The sequence below is a fragment of the Macrobrachium nipponense genome, chromosome 12 (genome assembly GCF_015104395.2).
Source record: "Macrobrachium nipponense isolate FS-2020 chromosome 12, ASM1510439v2, whole genome shotgun sequence".
NCBI lineage: Eukaryota > Metazoa > Arthropoda > Malacostraca > Decapoda > Palaemonidae > Macrobrachium > Macrobrachium nipponense.
In genome coordinates this window covers 83,472,740-83,496,495 of record NC_087205.1, presented here as the reverse complement: position 1 = coordinate 83,496,495, position 23,756 = coordinate 83,472,740, and the positions used below count along the sequence as shown (strand labels likewise).

The following is a 23,756-nucleotide window of genomic DNA, read 5'->3' as shown; positions in this document are numbered from 1 at the left end:
TAAGGTGTATTGTCATATAAGTGGATCAGCACCCATTGACAAAGTCCTTTTAGGCTCTGCCGAGTAAGCGGATAAGACCACCTCGGCAGACCCACAAGAACTCTTGGCCATAGATCATATATCTCGCTAAAGTTTCTTGAGGTGATGCAGACTACTGGGCAAACACCCACGAAGTCTACCACCTATCAGGTAGGAACCAAGGTTTTATTTATACCTACAACATATGTTGTTTACCTGTCTATTCCATATAGTAGCTGTCTCTTACCCTCCACCGAAGGGTGCCAATCAGCTATGTATATATCTGACAGGTAAGAGGATTGTATGAAAATGATATTGTTATTATACAATAAAGTTTCATACATACTTACCTGGCAGATATATACAATTAAAGGCCCACCCAGCCTCCCCGCAGGAGACAGGTGCGAAGAGAAAATATGATAGAAAACGGGGATGGTTCCTAGTCCTGCCGCCCAGGGCAGGCAGGTAGATCACCTGACCTACCTGTAGCGAGTGGCGCGAAATTTGAATTTCTGTCGGGGACGACGGAGTCTTAGCTATGTATATATCTGCCAGGTAAGTATGTATGAAACTTTATTGTATAATAACAATATCATTTTTTCAAATTCTATCTCCTCCCTTGATATTTGACATTAAGACCTGGGATTACTAACATATATAGACCTGATGTAGACCTCCAATTGAATGAGGAGTTTTTTTTCTAAAAGTAATTTTTTTTGCTAGATATGAATTTTTTATTATGGTAAAAAAATAAACCCTATAAATCAGGAAAAAAAAAAAGTTTTTTTTTGTAAAAAGACGAAACAAAAATTGGAAAAAAGGGCTTGATTTGATTGTTCTATAATGTCTTTCTGAGTTATATACTGAATTCCAGTGCTATAGCTTTAAAACTAAGTGAGAAGATAGATTTTGAAGTCAATAAGTATAGTTTTGAGATACAGGCATTCAGTTTTCCTTTTTATTTTTAGAAAGGCAATGTTAATAAATAATGATTATTTTGAATGTATATTTCTGTTTTGGGTATTAATAAACCAAAACTATGTTATTTCTCATAATTTAATCATAAATGATGATCCCTTTGCTCATATATCATAGCCTGGGGCACTGCGTCAGGCAAGATGGGGCACTCCTTCCGATGCAACTCACTCTCTCTCTCTCTTTCACTAACTTGGCTTATTACAGCAATTTTCTTCTTCTGTATGTTAGCGAGATATTTTCCTTGTATTTTCCTCTTTGGCATGATGAAATTCTTGCCAAAACAAAGATAAACAAACGTAAAAGCAAGAGAATGTCAGAGGTGAAACTCGAACGTGTACTCTTTTTTTTTCAAAGACAATGTTAATAAATCATGATTATTATGAATTTCATATTCCTTTTTGGGTATTAATAATCCAAAAATATGTTATTTATCATAAATAAAGGTCTCTTTACTTAACGACCGTAGCCTGGGGTACTGCACGACGTGTGCGTCAGGCAAGAGGGGGCGTTCTTAACTACGAATCCCTCCCTCTCTCTCTCTTCACTAACTACGCAATATCACGTATATTATGATATTCTATAATCATATTGGAGCTAATTTTCTTCATCTGTATGTTAGCGAGATGTTTTGTTAGTCGTTTCCTCATAGGCATGATGAAATTCTTGCTGAAACAAAGATAAACATACGTAAAAGCAAGCGAATGTCGGAGGTGAAACTGATGTATACACTACAAGAGGTTTCTCCTCGCACTGGAAGCCGTAAACTGAACAAGTTCCCTCCTGCCGCCTAATGGAATCTCTACAGATGCCATTGCTCACAATATTTTTGACAATTATGAAAATTACGAAAACAGAAGAAATATTGCATTTTCTTGTACAGATCAATGTTTTTGGCTTATTGAGTTACGTTTACTAATTACCCTGTAACTACGAAAGTAAAAGGAATTTTGACGAAATATTTCATATACGTATTCTCCATTGCCAGACGAAGCTCCATGAATTTTTTCATGACTTTGCATTTTTCGCCCTATACCCCCATATATAAGGGTTCTGGCCGGCCCCCTTAAGTTGATTGATGGCTTCAGTACATTTATAGGTACAGGTAATATTTCTAAAATATTAATTTCAAATATTAACCTTGTCTATTTGTTTTAGGCTGAACTAAAGAGGGTTTATACTCAGCTGGAAATCCTACGCACTAAAACCATGCGTAAAGACAACCCACATATTTCAAAAAGGAGAGGAGGGCGCAAAGTCACCCATAGGCGATTTTCATTACAAGTAAGTCTTATAAAACTGCCTTTTTATTATTTAATTTTTCATTGTAAATTATAATGTTTAGGAATGACAACTTGAATAATAAAAAAATAATTTCAAGCAAAAGTTCATATTCACTCATTTTAGGTGCAAGTTGTTAGTTTTAGTCCTCAAAAAACAGGCTAAATAAAATTTCATGTCATAGCAGAAATTATTTTAAATTTTTTATAGGATAGGACATGTGCATTTATTTGGTTATTTTGTGTTTTGCAGTACTATATGGTGATTGTTATTACTTCCAGTGACTGTTAGTAAACAGACTACCTGTATTTACTAACTTGTACTTACTTTGCATGTATTCAGAATAAAACTACTTGAGTATGTTTATTTTTATATTTAACACTCATCTGTCTGCAACCTTTCTCTTAAAGCAGTGTATGTACAAGTGACATTCCATTTTTGAAGATTCTACTACTATATATAAGCAATGCCAGTCAATTACACATGCATATACAATATTTTTAATTGTAAACTGGATTTTTTTGTACCAAGCATTAATGAAAAGTACTTGTAATAGTGAATAGCATAGTTTTATTCCTATTTATTATCTTAAATTTAGTTATTAAAAATTGCATTTTGTACATAGAAACATTACTGTATAATTTAGAATTTTTCATTATAAGTGACTCAAAAAACATCCTTTCCAAAAGATGCCAATTACTTTTGTATTTTTAATTATGGAAAGCTTTAAAAGTATCAGCTTTAAAAATATATATTGGCCATCCATCATTTATTAAGACTAACAAGCAGTTTGTTTTACAGAGCCGCAAAGGAAGTCGAGAGAAGGTATTTTAGAATTGTGCATATTATTGTATTTACGGTTTCAGTGCATGCCCACAATTTGCAGTTGTGTTATTAGCCTGCATTTTTATTGTTTAAACAGGAGAAATATTTTTTTAAATTATGGAATTTTCACAATTTTGAAACACAATACGTGTGATCTTTTCGTCAAAGCTAAGATTACAAAATACCAGTTTTTGTCACATGCCAAGCTTGCTTAGAATCCATTTTCATGTCAATTGCTTTTATTTTCATAATCAGCACTTGAAGCATGATTCAATTAGAACACTGCAGTGGAGTTTATTGGAGCTACATCAAAAGCCAGAATACGCTAACAACCTTGTTTTTACATGAATGCTGTTGTTTGGCAGTACTGTTGATGTAAATAGTTTTTTAGACATTTTTTTTAATTGGAATGCTAGTCAACATGACTAGAAAGCAAGAGGAATTCTCTTGTGTTATCTAGAATTAAAGATGTTTGTTGGTTACTTTAACCTCTCCAGGGATGCCACCTACCATTAACAAATGAATTTCATATCACTAAAATTAAACACATGACTCCAAACTGAAAAGTAAGAATGGTACTGTTTCTGTTAAAGTTACAGACAAGTTCGTTACCAATTAAATATACTGATAGTGTAAAAAGAATGGACAAACTACAAATACTGGACATGAACTAAAAATTAATCTTTTATGATGGCTATACATAGAAGAAAAGTTCTCAAGTCTACAGAATCTGCATTTATACAAATTGAAAAAAAAAAATCAAGAGAATAGTAGAATGGAATTTTTTTTATTAGATATGAAAAAGCAATTATGTAAAGGGGTGAGACATCTTGAATGAGAAATTTTACAAGCCTTGCATTTCGCAACTTGAATGCCAAATTCAAAGTCATACATCCCTTAAAAGATTGCCTTTGCTTGAATATTTTTTACCATTCTCAGTAGCTATCAAGCTTTGTGCCTTATAATAAAAAGCTATCTATAACTTTGGCTTAGGTCATAAATTAGTTATACTATACTATAAATATTAAATTCCAGAAATGAAGAAATATGATTGTGATCAAAGTAGAATTTTGGGACTAACTTTTCCTCAATAATGCGCCTAGTTGAACTAAAGAATATTATGCAGACTAAGCACTTTGTTTTTTGTAGTGAAATATATTGAGAGCTTATTCTCAATAGGCTGAGAAAAACTGATAAAATGCTTAGAGATGAACAAGCTGGTTTTCAGAAATGTGGGAGTTGCACAGATGAAATATGTGTGTTAAAGTATATTGTGCAGCAATGTATGAAATTTTTTAAAAATCCAGCTTATGATGGCTTTTGTAGACAGTGTCTACAGACTAATAATATGGAAGGTCTTTCATTTTGACATTCCCTTTAAATATGTACTAGAGCTAATTGAAATTCTAAATATCTACTAGAGCTAATTGAAATTATACATTAATGAAGTATATGCAAAGTTAATGTTGATGGGTTCCTGTAATTAGTGGGGTGCTACAAAGGATTGTTATTTCACCTTTGCTGTTTGCCCTTATAAAATTTATTTTTAAAAAGTGGTCTGAGATGGAATAATGATAGACAGACTTAGAATATGCAGATGATGCTCTGTTAATCAGCAAAAAGACAGACTTTGAATATGCAGATGATGCTCTGTTAATCAGCAAAACACTACAAAATTACAATGTTTGCTTTAATATAATAGGCAAATTAAACTTGTGGGACTGATTAAGTCTTGGAAATCAAATAAGATGGAAATTGCATTAAAAAGTAAGATTATATACAAAATATCTGCAATTTTATATCGACTTGAATCTTGGTATGACAATGAAACTACAGTATAGTGTATATCTAAAAGATATTTTTCAATTGGAGAATAAAGTTTTCAGAAGGATATTATGAGTCAGATGGCAGGATAGTTTGAAATGACTCTGCAAAGGAGTTATGGAAGTTCCATTTGTAATTGAGATAATGAGGAAAAAGAGATGGAAGGGGCTTGGATATGTCATTCTAAAATTACCTTGGAAGAACTATGAGAAAGGAGGCTGGAGATTTGTAGAAGATTAAGCACAGGGGCAGACACAAGTTATGGAATTAATAGAGGCAGTTATCACATGGCAATGGGTAATTCCTGAGCAAATGTCCCATCACTCATCATCAATATCAGTTATTTGTACCATCATGACAAAAAAAAATTATCTACAAATATCATATTGTAAGTAGAAAATTACTTAAATGTTCTTTGCCTGATATGTGTTCCCTCCCTTTATATAGCATTTCTTTAAATTATATTTTTTGTATTCATACTAACATGTTATCTTCATATTTTATTCATTTAAAAACTCAAAATTTTAAATTCAAGTTTTAATTAAAAATTTTTCTATAGTTAATAAAATAAATGGTTATGGTAATTGGACAGATGTCATTTACTCAGTTATAGTGCTACTGGATGTGTAACTACTATCTGCAATGTATAATAAAACATTTTGACAGCACAGGTTGAATGGTAAGTACCCAACAGTAAAAGCAGAATGATTGTATTGTCTTTACTGATGACTTCTTTGTTAACTTACAACTCCTATTAGTCCTATCAGATATTCCCAGAAGACAAAATGTTTTATGCCGTAAAATAGTTATTGAATTTAGACATGTTATGACCAATGTTTCCCTTACAGTTAACACAAAGTAAATTTTTAATTATAATGTAATTTTTGTTCTGTAAAGATTATGCACATTTGTAGAGTTTGAAGCCAGTCGGTTCAGTAAACATATTCTAGATGATAATAGAGTGGTTTTTGTAAAGAAAAAAACCATTACCATACTAGAACCTAATGGTATATGAAAGGCTGACTGCTTAAGAAATTTCCTTGGGAAAACCTCGCTCTTCTAGGGGATAAGAGATTTCTTTGTAGTTAGGTATACCCCCATCCTTCTCTAACCACTGCTTTCTTTAATTTGATTCTGTGGTGCCTTCTTTTGTGCATTCTGTTATGAACCATATCAACAGTGCTGTTATTCTCCATTCCCCTACCACCAGCCATTATTTGAATCCATGTGGTTTTGAGTTCTCAAGAGAACATAGGATACGCCCCTTCCACACACTTCAATGTGGATGGTGAGAGAGAGGAAACAAGAAAAAACAGGGTTTGATGTAGGAAATACTTGTTTTTGGTAGCCCCTGTGAGCCCTCAAAGGAATTACATTCCCATGGTTCCCCCAGGGCTCCATAAGACAGACCAACCAATTACAAAGAATTCTCTTATAGTCGGGCCCAGCCAGAATAGTGCTTGTTGACACAGTGATAAAATATAAAGGACGCAGCAGGACAGGAGGGCTCTATCTTTTGTCCTACAAAAACTTCCTGGGCTCAGCATCTTACTCACACAGATGTGGCAACAGCCTGTTCCAGCCAACTTCCTTACATCCAGGTCTGTGCAAGATAAATTTTCACCCCAGTCCCATGCTTTTTGTCAGGGAAAGTGGGTGGGTTTAAGGACTTAGCAGCTACCAAAATATGTTTTTCTTATGTCAAAACCTATTTTTTGATAGTGTAACCACTGTTAAAATCATTCCTCTCCCATAAAATTTATGCAAACAATATGTTTGTTCAAATTTTATGGGTCCGGGATCACCCTTTGTTCAGAAAAATGCATCTTTCTCTATGGTCCCCATTTTAAAAGGGGGTCTAGCTTTTAGGAAAAAAAAAAACAACCTAAGAGGAGAGGGAAGGTGAGACCATCTCTGCCCTAGCTCATTGTGAATTATACTATTCCCCCAAGGGGAGACTTCCACTGCATCTTATGCTGTAGAAAACAACCCCACACCTCTTCCCTTCCTTGTGATACAGCATGTGACAACCAAAAGAGCGTGGAAGGTAAAGGAACGAAACCACCAATGTATCAAGAGAACCCTCCTATATCTCTCAATCTCTACATCATCCGAAAGACTTAAAACATTACAACACTCCAAATTATTGTGTATTCTAAAGAAAAACTGCTTGTTCAGAGATGAAACACTTCAGAACAGAAAAAAATGACAAATTTGTAACTAATTTGTATTTTTCATAACTAACAAACCTCTGAGGTCTTAACAGGTAAAGGCCCACCTCAAACCACCCCTCTAGCAGTCTAAACTGGGTTAGAAATATAACTGGTGGGTCACAGGACGCCAAGGGCATTCTGGGTATACGTGCCCCGTGACCTGGTATAGATGACAATAGTCCCTGGATCTCACAAGTTTAATTTTAATTCTACCGGTTTCCAGCTTGGCGCTAGTAAATCCTAATGTTAAGACCTCAGGTTTGTTAGTTATGAAAAATACAAATTAGTTACAAATTTGTCATTTGTTCATATACAGAACCAACCATCGGTCTTAACATTAGGATAGACTTATTTATTGGAGGGAAGTAAGTCTCTATAACTGACTGGGAGTTTGCCACCTTTATCCATTTCCAAATATTAGGGGAATTCCAAGAGAATGGACTATGAACCTAGAACCAAAGATATAAGCGAATCTATTGGTTTCCCTCACTGGGTGCTGATACCATTCTATGGTTTATACATTATGGGAGAACAGAGAACCTTCCCTTCTCATAAACCACTCTTGTCCCTTGCATCTGGATCCACCCTCACTGAAAAGTATACTATACCCTAAGATAACTTTACAGTATGGCTGACCACCTCACCTGCATCTAGTCTGTTCCAGCATATGATGGTACTCTCCTTCATACTGCCCGTAGGTAAAGGAGTAGAAAGAAAGTAGTAAAGAAAAAAGACCAGTCTTCCCATTCATTCTACTTTCATACCTTCATCATAGACTAGACACAAACTGACCTGCCAGGGGCACTGGATGAGCTATATCACTTGTTGGGCCGCCACCACTGGAAGGATCTATGGGCAACATCTTTGAAATAAAATGAAGTGAAAGTTGTTTAGCATTTCCAAACACCAGCTTTCAGAATTCTCTCCACAGACATATTCTTCTTAAATGCCAAAGAAGCACTCAAGCCTCTGATGTCATGAGCTCTAGCCCTCTCCTGGCTATATGACCCCCTGTCTTCTGTCATGTAGGCATTCCTGATCGTCTCCCTTAGCCAAAACTATATTGTATTCCTGGACACTTCCTTCTTGTTCCGTCCTGTACTTACGAACAACCTCCGGCACCCCGGCCTGAGGTGCCTTGTCCTTCTTAAGTACTCTCTTATTACCCTGACAGGGCACAGAAGCATCTCATCTTTGTCATTGTCTACAAAGTCTACCAAGGAAGGTATGGAAAAGGAGTTGAATCTGCCGCCCATTATTGCTGGGTTTTGAGTCTTGGCCACGAATTCTGGAACAAACTCGAATACCATTGACTTCCAACCCCTCGAGTGCTTTATGATATATGACAGGCCATGTAGTTCCCCCACCCTTTTGGTTGAAGCTAGGGCCAATAAGAAGACTGTCTTCAGGGTCAGGCTCCTATCTGTGGACTGCCTTAGTGGTTCGTATGGGGGTTTTGTCAGACTACTCAGTACCATGGTCAGATCCCAATCTGGGGCTTTTAGTTCCCTTGGCAAACATGACTGTTCAAAGCTCTTCATCAGCATGGCCAACTCCCATGAAGACGAAATGTCCACACCTTTCATTCGTAAGACTAAGGCTAGAGCAGCCCTGTACCCCTTCACTGCAGATACAGACATATGCCTTTCTGTCCTGAGATATACCAGAAAGTCTGCTAGCTGCTGAATAGTGGTACCAAGTGGAGACAAGTTCCCTCTACGACACCAATCACAGTAAGCCGACCACTTTCCTTGGTATACTGCCGCAGATGACTTCCTGATATTTCCTGCCATCTGAGTTGCTGCTTTTTGCGAAAACCCTCTCGCTCGGAGAAGATACTTGACAGTCTCCACCCGTGAAGCGATGGGGACTTCACAGATTGGTGGTACCTCTCCATGTGTGGCTGACATAGTAGGTTGCTCCATGGGGGTAACTCTCTCGGCACGTCTATTAGGAGTTCCAGCAGGTCCGGAAACCATTCTGCCTTTGGCCATAAAGGAGCTACCAGAGTCATTTTGAGGTTCTGAGACCGCATTACCCTGTTCAGAACCTGACGGATTAGACAAAATGGGGGAAATGTGTACATGTCCAGATTGTCCCAAGGGTGTTGTAGCGCATCTTCTGCTACTGCCTCTACGTCTGGGACTACCGAACAATACACTTCCAACTTTTTGTTGTACTAACTGGTTGCGAATGATCGGCCTTTCCCACAACATGAGCATCCTGTTGGTGCAAGGACCACTACGTTCCCAGTATCTGATTCCTGCGGCTCAACTTGTTGGCCACTATGTTTCTTTTTCCCGGAATATATCTGGCCCTGATGTCTACTAGGTTCTCTACATCCCACTGTTGAAGTTGAACTGTCATCACATGTAACTGCCAAGAAACTAGGCCTCCTTGTTTGTTTATATAAACTACTACTGTGGTATAAGCTACTACTGTGGTGTTGTCTGACATCAATACCACTGAATGTCCCTTCACTCTCTCCCTGAATTCCTGTAGAGCTAGAAACGCTGCTTTTAACTCCAGCACGTTTATATGGAGTTCTCTGTCCTCGCAACTCCATTTTGCTGACACCATCAACTCCTCCATGTGGGCTCCCCAACCTTCTAGTGAAGCATATGAGAATAGCAAGAGATCCGGGGAGGGTTGTTGAAGGGGGACACCCATTGTCAGATTGTTGTCGTTCACCCACCACAGCAAGTCTTTCCTCACTTCTGCCGACAAGGGAATTTGCTCGTACGGGCGATCTACTATTGGTGACCAAAACTCCTTCATCCTCCATTGTAGAGATCAAGGTGTAGCCTCCCTTGTGGTACTAGCTTCTCCAAGGAAGTTAGGATTCCCAGTACTACCTGCCACTGCCTTGCTGGCTGTGTTTGCTTTCCCAGAAAGGCATTCACCACTTCTTTGCATTTCTCTATTCTCTTCTGTCGGGAATACTTTGGCTTTTATTGTGTCTATAACCATTCCCAGATACTCCAAACGTTGACTTGGATCCAACTGCAACTTCTGATTTATCTCAATACCTAGACTGACAAAACTGCAGGAGGATCACCCTGTCCCTGAGTAATTTCTCTCTGGACTTTGCTATCACCAGCCAGTCGTCTAGATATCTTATTAGCCTGATCCCCTGAGCATGCGCCTATGTCAACACGAGAGTGAACACTCTTGTAAAAACTTGAGATGTTGTCAATCCGAAGCACAGGACTTCGAACTCGAAACCTTTCTCTGCAAGACTGAAGCAAAGAAACTTCCTTGAAGACTGATGGACTGGTATCTGAAAGTATGCGTCCTTCAGATCGATTGTCAGCATAAAGTCCTTGATCCTGACTGCTTGTAGAACCGTTTTTGGAGTTTCCATTTTGAATCTGGTTTTTCTTATAAATAGATTCAATGTTGACAGGTCTATTACTGTCCTCCACTCCCCGTTGGCTTTGGGTACCAGGAAAATCCTGCTGTAAAAGCCCTTTGACAGAATGGATACTTCTTCCACAGCCCCTTTTTCCATCGTCTTCTTCACTTCCTCTTGCAGAATAATGGCCTTGAGATTCCTGAGCATAAGCGAGGTGAGGTAATGGCTGTTCTGTCAGGGGTGGGGTTACCTCGAATGTAATCAAATACCCGACCCTGAGAACATTCACCACCCACTGCTCTGCTCCCAGTTCCTGCCATACCTTCCAGTGATTTGCCAGGCAACCCCCCTACTGGTGTGGCCGAGTGATGAGAGGCGCCCATCCTATCTTCTTGAGCCTCTCCCTCTTCCCCTAATCCCCCTTCCGCTGTTGTTTCTATTGTGAAAGGGCCGATGAACTAACCTCTTTGGGGAGGAGGGTCTTGTTGCTCTATTAGGGATATTATGTCTCACTGTCTTCTTCCGAGGTATTTGCTGCTGCCTTACCTCCATAGAGGTAGCTTGACTGTTAGACGTTTTTCTAACTGCCTGCTGTACCAATCTATCGTTAGTGTCCATCCTTCTTCTATCTATAGCTCTTCCAGTATGACCTCTGGCAACAGCAATTGCGACTCTAAGATATCCCCATTCCTCATCGCTAACAGGGAATCCAAATCAACAGTACGGCTTAGTTTAGCCAACGCTGCATCTATCCTCATTAACAGGATATTTGCCCAAACATTGGCACTTAAATTTGTCAAGTACGCAATCGCTTTGGAACCTGATTGTAGTAATCTAATGAACAAGGATTCATCCACTACCTTTCTTGTCACTTCTGAGGATGCAATCTTTGCCACTGGTGTTGACCAAAGATCTAACCAAGAAGCAGTCTGAAAGACAGAAGAAGCTGTTGCTTCTAACGTAGCAGCCTCTTGGTAAGTCATCGAAGGGCACTCCATTTTAACCTGATCTAAGGTTAATCCAGGCCTTAACCTTACCACATTAGGGTTCACTTGCCTAGACAGCAAAGGGACCGTCGGTTTCGTATAATATTTCCTTTGTTTCATCATTGGAGGAGGAATAAATTTAAATGATCTATTAGATCTTAAGGAATTGTCTCTTCCTGCAATCCATGCGTGTACGTGTTGTAAAACAGAGTCCGCATGACTTGAACAAGGCAATTCATACGACACCTTGGTATCCTTTTTCAATCCAAATACCATGTCAATCCCCAGAGGAAGCATACTGGCAGGTGTTTCTGTTTTCTCCGAAAGGTTATTGAATTGACGAATCAAATCAATCACCTCCGCATACGAGGCCAGAAACTCATGGTTTCCTCCTTCCTCCGGCTCTAACATATGCCCCACCACAGGGGATGTTATCTCACTCCTATCCTCTGACAAACGGCCGGGAATTTCGTGGCTGATGACCGCCGCTGGCTCGATCTCGAATAGTCAGCAGGAGAACGAGAACGCCTCACTCTTTCTCTGCTCACGGATCTAGAGCGAGAATCTCGTCTAGACCTCCAAGATGAAGGCTCCCTTGAAACTGAGCTAACTTCCTCTCTATTAGGATTGCTATCGTTTCCAATGACCATCGGAGAATTCTGCCTCAATCTTTCATCCAGGCGGACAACCCCTTCCACCAATATATCAGACGAGGTTGCCAACTCTCTATTCTTTGTTCTTTTAATAGGAGCCTTATCATCCTTTGTCCATATTTTAAACGGCCTTATGGGTGAAACTGGAACCTGCGTTCTATTCTTTGCTGCACTTTTCGCCCCCAACGTTGATTTTGCCAGCGGCATCATAGTCTTGCTTACACTCTGTGTAATCTGTACTGGCAACTCCGCGTCGGCCGCTATTCCATCGCCCGTCGCGCCTCTCGCTCGTTCCGACTCTTGCAAACGGCTTCATCCGCTAGCTTTGCGCTTACCAGCTTCTGACTTCTCGACTTTCTTGCTGACTGGGATACGACAGTCCTGGTCTGAAGAGGAAGAAGAATTCACTCTTCTCCTCTTAGCCCGAGGATCAGTCGCGAAATCCCGAATCCTCCAATGCTTGACTGGCGCACGCCGTGACGACATCGAACTTAGCAATGACGCCGAGCTAGAGGAAGAAGACGAATCACGCCTTTTCTTTTTGTCTTTCTTAGCCATTCTTCTCTATATCCTGTAATTTCCTCATTACAGTGTGTACTGCCGAGTCAGAAAGCGTATGTGGGTCTGGATGCAGTGAAGTAGACCGAGAAGCAGTAGTCTGTGACGTCATCGCGTCTGCCATATTGGTGTGAGACGTATGCTGTGACATCACCAATCTTGTAGGGAGAGACTGTGCGGCTTCTGCTGGCATCTGCATGTTTGCTACAAAACTACCCCCAACGTCCTGCATCGCCGTAAACAGAATTTGATGGCATAGCCGCGGCATTAATTCCCATAAATTGCAAGCCAGGGGGATGAGGAACATTCAGCGCTGCTGGAATCGTGACGCCATATAATGCGACAGCAAACCCTCCAAGGTTGGTACGCCTGGTAGACCTAGTGCCGTCCACGTACCTTCCATCCTATGCGCTTCGGGAGCCGGCACCTGGAACAAAGATGGTGATGCTCCCCCCCTCCCTGCTGGGAACAAAGGAGCGTACATATTATGCATAAAATTACCCAAAACCCCTCCTGAAGTTTCCGATAACGAATCGCTAGGAGAAACCGAAGGGGTATGGGACAAATCAAAAGTAGGTGGCGAAACATATGGAGCATTCTGGTTTATTGCCGATACAAAAGAAGCCAGAAAGGCTTGGTCGTCCAAAGATGGTGGCACCTCCTTCCTTTTGTACTGGCCTTTCTCATAAAACTTTTTCCACTGTTCCACCGACCAACCCCGACAAACAGAACATGGATTAGTACTTGTACATAGATTTTCCCTGCACCTACTACACGTTTTTTGTTTCAAAATACAGAATCAGTTAATGCAGTATACTTTACTACTAGATCTGTACCTTTTTCAAATTACCTCTAATATTTCTCTCCACAGTCACTACACCGCCATTACCCACGCCCACTTCCACATACCCTGGAGAGCGGTGAAGGGGAAATCAGCAAAACTCCAGAAGAATCAGTGTGCTCCATAGAGGGCCCCTCCGTGCTGTCAGTCTACACGGATGGGCCCTCAGACATAGGAACGCCCTCAATTCTTCACAGATCGTATAAATTATGAAAATGTCCAACTGGGGATAATATGTCGTCCAAAGTCATACTGGTAACATAAGTGGTCAAATGTTTATTCTATAATTAAGATTGTTTTCTGTTACTCTAAAAGAGATCAAAGTAGAAAGATATATAAATATACTTAGTAGTTTTAGATGTTATACTGCACTGCACATGGCTGTGTGAAGAAAATGTACAAAACAATGGGAATTTGTCATAATAAATATTCCATTTGTAAAAATGTGCATCAATCAGTATAAGGTCCTATAGAATTTTCTCAACTTACATTAATTATATCATTCTTCATGAAATTCATCATGTTTAATTTGTCAGTTTATATAGCATGTGGGCTGTTTATTAACAATACCATTCGTACTACAATACCATTCGTACTGTAATAATATTCTTCTCTTTTCTACTTGTTTTATTGTCTTCCTCTCTTGGCTTTAAATCCACTGGTTTAATGATATTTACATATATAAGAAATAAAAGGCTGAAAAGCTTTTTTAAAATTCTATTTCTATTAGGAGGCAATATTCTTCCAGGAGGTTATAGTATGTATATATTAAATGACTAAAAGATCTTGGATGTCATAAGTTACTTGGATTGGACAGAAATCTTCAGTAGAAAATGCAGCAGAATCTCACATTACCAAACTCTTAAGGGGTTCGAGATGTCAGATGATAGCACCTGTACAATTCCCGTTAATGTAAAATTGCAAAAAAATAAAAAGACAAAAAACTTAATTATATTACTGAGCTTTTGCCTTTGCTTGTTTTTTCATATCTAGCAAACCACAGTAATTGAGAATAAACTTTAGTTTACTTGCTCTATGGAAGTAATGAAGAGTTTGCAAGATATGTATGCATGATTCTAAATTATTTGGAGATTGTCAGTCTTACAAAATATAGATGCAATAATTTTTGTGGATTAAGTGGATCAAAAAATATAGTATGTACCATGTTAATTTTGGTTTTAAAATGTTGATATCTAAACTAAGTAATTAATTAACCTACACAGCTCAAACATGACAAGAAGCACACTAAAACATGATGCTGACTCTGGCACTGGATATCATGTAAGAATATCAAAGGATGACTGAATGTGTTTAAGCAGGATCATAGAAATATGAATATGGATGCTAGTCTTGTTTGCAAATGAAGGAGGTATTTATGTAAGGTGATTAACTTATATTCACAATAAAAATAGATTTGTGCAGTATATATGTGTGTGTGTGCGCAATCATCACCCAGATAATGGCCACTACCACACAATATAAATGCAGTAGAGAGCACACAAAATACAGTATCCTTTCATCCCACTACTGTTATGACATCTGTTATCTAGCCAATCTACAATGATTATCTGATAATGTGAGATTCTGCTGTTGTTTAGTATCCTGTCTCTGGTACTCCCAAACTCCCCACCAAGCATAAGAGTCGTATGCCAAATTTTTTTTAAGAACCAAGTTTATATCCTATCCCTCAACTGGATGTATGTCAATTAGTTATAAGTTTTGTAAGGTCTCCTCTAAAATTAGCAGTTGTCAACTATATATGATGTGCAATAAGCAAATTGGCAAAAATATCAAACATGGTATATTAGTTAAAAATATTGGTTGTCTTTCACTGTGAATGCTTATCTACATTGTTGAATGTCAGAGAACAAAGCTATTATTGTTAATTAGAGAAGTCAAGAGTAAGTCCTTTGGCTGTTCCTACATACATTTGCCAAACATGATAGTTTAACCAAATAAAAAATGCCTAATTAAAGTTGAATGGATAAAAAAAGCCAAATAAAACTTAGAACTACAAATATTTTAGAAATCCCCAAAATAATCAAAGAAAAATAAAAAACTTAAAAGATTTCAGCACTAACTTTACTAAAAAGATACTATAATCACCAATACCAATTAAGCTAAGAGAAATAAAAAGTGAATCAAAATTATGTCCTATTTATTCATAAGCTAAAATATATGAATTACTAATTTTCTACAAGAAAACTAAACTAATTTTCTACTTCCATATCTTCTTGTGTATTTCCAAGAATTTTACCAACAATTTCCTTATACATTACACTAACAGGAGAGTCTGTGAACATTTCCAAGTAGTTTTGGCCAGATTCTGTACAGTGAGTAAGTCTTGGGTCAATGGGTATTCTCCCTAAAAATGGAACCGCTGCATTCTTTGCCAACTCCTCCCCTCCACCAGAGGCCAGAATGTTACTGCACTCCTGTAAGTGGAAATGATGGTTATTCAGAACTAAGTTATTAACTACTATTTGTATTTACAGTAATTTCATCACTGTAATTGGTATACTCTTCTACAGCAATATTCATAAACTTTCTTACAAATGCACAGGTTGCAAGCTTTCTACAACTTGTGATACTCTTAAGTATTGTTTGTCATCAAGTGGCTGAATTACAAATTACTCTTGGTTTAGTTACTTTTCTTTAGCCTTGACCATTACTAGATTTTGCTAAACAAACTTACTGATATAATTTCTTCATTAATATTAAAATAATTACTTAGCTTTACTATGAAAGAATTTTACATTAAAATGAACCAAATGTTGGACCTACAATACTATCAAATGTTCAATAAACATCATCATCATTCTATGCTGGAAGTGCTGAAAAGAAAAATGCTAGAACAGATGGTTGGACAAATAAATAAATTATGCCTATCTTCCAAGGTAGAGTATACTTGTGCCACAGTTCCCTCACAAATAAGATTAAGATTTCCTGATAGTTAAGAGTTTATCTAACATTTTACGTGGCTAGAAAATGTCTACAGCCACAATGTAACCTAAAGCTGATTCAAGACAAAGAAATAGCTAAATTCATATCACAAAACATATTTACCTTAGGCTACTTTCATAAGGTTCTTTAAAGGATAAGAATGAAACATCTGACTGTTCTACAGTTCAGCATATCTGTGCTTCAAAATAAACTACAAACACTTACTGAACAAGAAGGGCATACAAAACCAGACATATTTTCTATAATGCCAAGAACAGGAATGCCAGTTCGTCTACAGAAAGTTAGTTCTCGGGTAACATCATCAACTGCTACCATCTGTGGTGTTGTAACTAGTACTGCTCCACGAACATTTGCAGACCTGAAACCATTCAATAAGTTCTAAAAGTTAGAGAATTATACTTTCATTCCACAGCAAAGGGAAAAATGTTTGACAAACCAGAAATTTTGGGGTCAATTGAAAAATTAAAGTGTAATACAGTATTTGTCCACTAAGAGAAGGATGACAAACCTGAAATTTTGGGGTCAGTTGAAAAATAAAAGTATAATACAGTACTCGTCCTCTGAGAAAAGGAGCTTTCTTTCAGACAAAAAGAATACATTTTGAGAAAGCAAAAAAAGGACATGAGAAAGCAAAAAAAGATCATACTACAATCACTCAAAATACATCTAGTACAACTATACACATTTTACAGGTAATATTATCAAAACACTTTATTAGTTAAAGTCTGCATTTGAATATTCCATGTTTTTGCTTCTCTGAATATCTAAAAACCACAAATCTACTAAACTACTATATTTAGCATTATTGATATCATGCATTTAAGTGTGCACAGTTACTAAATAAGACTTTGGTTTTTTTGAATGACCATAATGTAATTTACTAGACTACTAAGACAGAATTCTCATTTGTTCATTTCAACCCTTTAGTTATATATAAGCCATAATAGGCTAACTGTGCTGTGTGGACAGAACAGTGCTTTGAAGCAACAAGGGCCCTACTAGTTTTCCTTTCGGTGACAATTGCTTTTCTCCAGCTGCATCAAATAGATAATTCTTTAAAGACAGAAGACAAGGCCATGCTCCATTTTCTAAAAAGGTGTCACTCTTCTTCTTGGCACCATTGTGTGCAGATGTGTGTCAAGATGATATCCTAAGATTAGCATTTTTTTTAGAATATGTGCCATTACAGTAATTTTCACTTGCTGTTGTATGGTTACTATGAGTTATTTTGTTCAATAAGTAATGCTGTCACTTGATCTTCAACAACTGACAGTAATTTTTCAATAATAGGTGCAGATTTCAGTAACTATAATTGTGTCAAAATAACAATGTTGTTTTTCTTGGTAGTTTCACAATCACTGGTTACCTTTGGTACTAAATAATTTGTTCTCTGCTTTTTTCCTTTAGTGGGTACTTTTTCCCTTTAGAGTATTATTAATTTAAGATTGAAATTTTTCATGCTGTGGGTGTTATAATTTTATTGAATTTGTATGTGACCATTTCAGGGAAGGATTATCATTTAAGTGCCCTTCATGTAGTTGACAACATTTTCAGATTGATCTGTTGTTTCTCTATGCCCACAAAATAGCTTACAAGATTTATAAGCCTAAGACCTTTGGGGGTACCCCTTCAGGCTTCCTTATCAAACTATGCCATCACTCCTACAGTCACGGCCAAGACACGAGTCTCTTCAGACAAGCTTCCATGGCCTTGAAGCCTCTTCATACCGAATGTTAAGGGTAGAAAGCACAGGCCTTTCACCTGATATAAAAACTTTTCCTGTTTTACATCTGATGAAGACTCACCTACTTGGAAGACTCCTTGCATGGATCGTGTCCTGCCACTGCTGTGAGGAATTTTCCCTATGCCTTTATTGAAGTTCTTACAATTTGCCAAAGCATCTTTTGCTGAACATGACAAGAAAAAGTTATCTAAATGTTCCATTGAACATGACAAGAAAAAGTTATCTTAATGTTCCATGATCAGTTTTTACTTATTGTTGGTTTGCCTAGAGATGAGTGGATTTTTGGCCAATAGAGTTGAGCTTCACCTCCTGTACTGACTCTACATCATCTCCTTTAGACTCTGCACTTCTGACAGCTGCAACTGAAGTGAAGTTTTTCAAGACCCTATTATCCCTGCTGACTGTGATACCAACCAAAACAAATACTTTGGTAGCAAGCTTGCTAGTGATCCCTAATTTTGTAGTGGCTTTATCCTATGCTGCTGGCCTAGGACCCCAACTGGAAGAAATCTGTTGACTTGTCTTCCGACGTACCTCAGTACAGACTACGAGTATAGTTACAAAGGATATATTTTGAACTGCCATCAAAAGGAATCTTCTGAACCTATAAAAACAGACCAGTGCCAATTCTTTTAGTCATAACCCCAAGCCTTCTGCCACCTCTTAAACCATCAGTAGTCTCGTGTACACAGCAGCTCACTCCCTGAGGGTCATTCACAACTTACATTACCTATAAATTATCATGGAAGGGGCTCTCCCAAGTCCTATTTGTGATTGTATTCTTCCATGGATTAACATAATGGATGATCCATATGAGGAGCCTGGAGATGATTTATGTGCATGTTATGACCGCACTTTCTTCATAGAAATCCTCATCTAGGACTGTGATATTTTTAAGTTAGAACTGCCTTCCAGCCCCTACATGAAGCTTCTATTGCTGCTCTGAGGGATGATGACCTTGCATCTACATCTAAGCCCTTCGACATGGGCCCAAAACTGTTGGTAGTCTTTCACAAGGATCTACTTTGTCTGAAGGGCTGCAGTTCTGTCAAGGATGATCACCCTATAGATGCCCCTATCACTGCATCTGCTAGATTAACAACCTTCCAATTTCTATCAAATCTAGGGCTGTTCCTCACAAGCTCAGTTGCAGCCTTTTGTTATGGATGGCATTGCCAAAGATGCAGCCACTTCCCCCTTTACCCCTGGTTTAATCCAATGATCTGTGTCAAAGTTGGACACTTGCAAAAGATTTGCAGGGAAAGCCTGACCAGTGGGATTTTGGTAAGGCCAAAGCCCTGTTGGTTGATGGATTATTTTTGGTAAAGGACAGGGCAAGGTTCTACAGCCTCATCACTTCCTCAGACACAATTCTGTTTCTCCCATTTGGTACATTACTATCTGCTAACCAGAGGTCTGGAAAAAACAAGCCCTATTAATAATAATAAAACTATCTGTTAGTGAACGACGAGAGAGAGATTAAACATTTATGGTCTTGTCCTACCTTCTATTATCTCCTGAATTTTGCTCTCTACATCTCTGATCAGCAATTAGGCATATGTGTGAGAAGACAGCCAAAATTAAACAGCAACACATTAGAGAGGCTATAAAAATAATATGAATATTACTGTATACAAATAAAAATAGTTAAGTATATCTTAGTTTTACCAGACCACCGAGCAATTAACAGCTCTCCTAGGGCTGGCCCAAAGGATTAGATATTTTTATGTGGCTAGAAACCAACTGGTTACCTAGCAACGGGATCTACAGCTTATTGTGGGATCCGAACCACATTATATCAAGAAATGAATTTCTATCACCAGAAATAAATTCCTCTGTTCTGCGTTGGCCAAGCCGAGAATCTAATTTCGAACCACCGGATTGGTAGCCAAGCCCGAAATCCGCTCGTACAACGAGGAACTACATAAAAATAGTAATAAGAATCCATACAAAAAAGGCATACAAATATAGTAATGAGAATCCGTACAAAAATTACAGTTGGAAAAACTTCGTTAACATGGCAAAGCCAATACATCATGCAAGATAAAATATCCTCCTGGCTAACCGCTTTCTTTGAAGAACAGCAGTGATGGTTTTAAGAATGAAGGTCAAAGATGAAGTTAAGGAAAAATTAAGGATTAAACAGTCTTAGCCCATCTATTAAGCTTACTGGTTCTCCTACTGGGACATTTCATCATTTCCATCCCTATTGGTCAACTGATTACCAATGGGCTTTCACTAACCATACCTTGCCTATGAGCTCTCTTGACTACAGCTGACACCAGGTAGGTTATTTAAAATAACAAAAAGAGGGAGGGAAAATAGGAACAAAGTATATCGAATAATACTAATATACAGGAAAAGTAACTGACCTCATCAAGAAAGCTGCAACTTCTATCTATAAGAGATAAATCTTGGGTAGGAACAGACATCCATACCGGACAACAGTATTTTAGTAAAGAAAGGACAAATAGCCTATAACAGGATGCACAGATTTTATATTAACTTTCGTGCGGCATTTGCTAAAATTTTCATTAGATGATTTTCAAAAGTAAAATGTGTGTCAAAAGTGACACCTCCAGTAGTATAGTTTAAGGCTTCAGTAGAGTAACCATCCACCTGATGAGGGAGATGGCATTGAAAATCTGTTCACTATTTAAAGTTGTTATTATAGTTAAAAATTTAGAACCAGATGGAGAAGGATAATGGGGAATAGTAACCCAATACAGAAATGAGTTAAGTTGAAAGAAGTCTAAAAATATGAGCAAATGATGGCATTTGTGAGAGGTAAGACAGCAGGTTAATATGATATTGTTATGTTACAATAAAGTTTTGTACATACTTACTACCTGGCAGATATATACTTAGCTATGGATGACTGAGTCTATAGCTAAGTATATATCTGACAGGTAAGTTGAATGTACAAAACCAGATATTAGAAAGGACTTATGTGAGAAGAATACTAATGATCCCGGACATGGTAGTTCTTCATGAATCAATACTACAATGCTTATTGACACTACAGAATACTACAATACACTTTTTGAAGACTTAGTTTACAAGTGTTCAGTCAAGTCCACAACTTCTAAGGTCAAGTCCAAGTCCCTGCCACCTGAGGCCTAGACCTGACTCCACATCAACCAAGTCTAACATTAGTCCATGCTAGCTTATGGCTAGCTTTAACTTGAATCAACTAACCAATCAACATTAGGATTCAGTGTTTGATTCTGTGTCTAACTTGCCACCATACATTCACAGTTCAAGTTTTACAGTTCTACTGCAGATCTAATCAATAAATAAAATGGCCATTTAGTGAAAAATTTTAACACAAATAAACACTCATGCCAAACAAATTACATCTTGGTAAATTCTTCAGTCTTCATCCTAATAACCAAAACATAACTTGAAATTTACTTCTACATAGAAATACTAAAAATTATACACTCAATACACATGTCATTACATGGACTTGTATGACTGTTTGATAGCAATCTTTAAGTTCAGTGATTGTGAGTTTATTACAAAAACTCAGTCAGCTGTTTCTGATACTGTACTGTTAAATACACTTCAGAAATAAATTTTATCAAGTTAAGTATGTCTTAGGTTAACCAGACCACTGAGCTAAGTAACAGCTCTCCTAAGGCTGGCCCGAAGAATTAGATATTTTTCATGTGGCTAGGGACCAATTGGTTTAGTAGCAACGGGACCTACAGCTTATTGAGGGATACGAACCACATTATATCGAGAAATGAATTTCTATCACCAGAAATAAATTACTCTGATTCCGCGTTGGCCAGGTGGAGAATTGAACTTCGGACTACCCGATTGGCCGGAGAGCACAAAAACCACCTGTCCAACAAGGAACTAAACTTTATTAAATATAAATACATAATGGTAATTACACACATGTCATTGTTTATGTTTAGTATAATAATATGAGCAAGTTTTGTATCCTGGTAAATTAGCATCCTCAAAACCAATAAGATAAGAAATCGTTCACTGTCACCTTTATGTTACTGAAAACCTTTCACAGCTGTGTAATACCATGTACATTCAGGTCTGAACTTTTAACTCATTTATATTTATGAACCCTTAAAATAAATATACATACAACTACGTACCTTAAGCAAGCCTCAGCCTAAATAACCTAGCAGGGGTACTCAGCCTTTAGACCTCCATCATTGGTTTACAAGCACCCATGCTTGACCAAACAATATTGTAATTCAAGTAAAAGTGATAACAAGTTAAGGGAAGGCCTCTTACCATTAATGAAACAAACAACTAAAAAAATACTTAAAGGAACATGGAAAGAGTGAATTCCACATCAGAAAATAGTTACAATTCAAGATTTTGTCTTCATTGTGAAATGATGCTAAGCAGCCATATTAAATACCAAATAGCTTCATGCTACGACATTTATGTTCTTCCTTGGTGTTTTAAGACATTCAGGTAAATACTATCAAGAAAGGTACCCTTAAAAAAGGTTCCACCTATCAATAGTATGTAGTCTTAATGAGAAGAGAGCATTGCACGACCTGGTAATTTTCTAAAGATATTTAAAACTATGGTTATTTCAATACTGCAAACCATCAATTTACTTAATAAACCCAGTTTAACTACATATAATATATGCAATTAAACTGAAAAGTAACCACTTGCATAAACACTGACTATCCTAGTGAGACCTTTCTGTAAAAACAACCTTCAATAAATAAATAAATGCAGCAAATTCCCATATGGATTCAATGAATATCATCATACAAATTGAAATAGAAAGGACCTATGTCTTCATTCAAAAAATCACAAAAAAAATCAAATACAGGACGTGATTTTATTCTTGTCTATAGATGTACAGACAATAAAATTTCCACAGCAACGTCATAAAGGACACACAAGATATTTTGTAGTATTAAAAACATGCTGCAGATTCTCAAAAACAGGCACAAGACATAAAAGAGGCCAATAATGACATTCACTTTTAATCACAAACTAAATTAATGTTAAATATGCAACACAGAGTAAGCACTTTCACTACGTCAGCTCAACTACCAACATGTGATCAATTCCCAAATTTTCTCCCTCATGTATAACTAAATCACTTTTATCCATGGCCATTTCATCCTAAAAAATTTAATAAAGTTTCTGACTGTACTTAATTTTGGATAACAGCACACAAATTCCATTATCTAACTGATGTGATATTTTACTGTATAAGATGGCAGTCAACCATACAAATTCCTTGTAAATTCATGTTTATTTTCATCTCTATAAAGGAAGCTAAATGCATACAATAGATCTGAGGAAAAAAAAAATTGAAGTGTACCTCAACACAAGTCATGTACACAACACAGAGGTAATGTGTCTTAAAAAATGTATTAGATATCCCTTATGTAAAAAACTTAGAATTAAAGAATATGTACTATTAGATATCCCTTAATCTTGTTCATCCCATCTGCATTATCATTTATGCTCACTGGAAGAAAATCCCTGCTGTTATCCATACTTTAATTGGCAGCTAG

At 37.4% G+C, this 23,756-nt stretch overlaps 2 protein-coding genes across 2 annotated transcripts in view; one reads left to right on the top strand and one right to left on the bottom strand.

Annotated features, from left to right (window-relative positions):
• LOC135224862 (metabotropic glycine receptor-like) overlaps positions 1-14,147 on the top strand; it is a gene marked incomplete at its 5' end in the record, with an annotated part of 348,032 nt that extends 333,885 nt beyond the window's left edge. The window contains 3 exons of the mRNA XM_064264187.1: positions 2,152-2,277; positions 3,076-3,099; positions 13,560-14,147. Coding sequence (XP_064120257.1) covers positions 2,152-2,277; positions 3,076-3,099; positions 13,560-13,742 — 333 coding nt within the window. The remainder of the gene's footprint in view (positions 1-2,151; positions 2,278-3,075; positions 3,100-13,559) is intronic.
• Positions 14,148-15,593: 1,446 nt separating this feature from the next.
• The window catches only part of LOC135224620 (cytosolic Fe-S cluster assembly factor NUBP2-like), a 20,369-nt gene continuing 12,206 nt past the window's right edge, over positions 15,594-23,756 (bottom strand). Inside the window, 2 exon segments of the mRNA XM_064263807.1 lie at positions 15,594-15,964; positions 16,698-16,871. Of these exon segments, the coding sequence (XP_064119877.1) occupies positions 15,740-15,964; positions 16,698-16,871 (399 nt within the window). The 3' untranslated portion in view covers positions 15,594-15,739.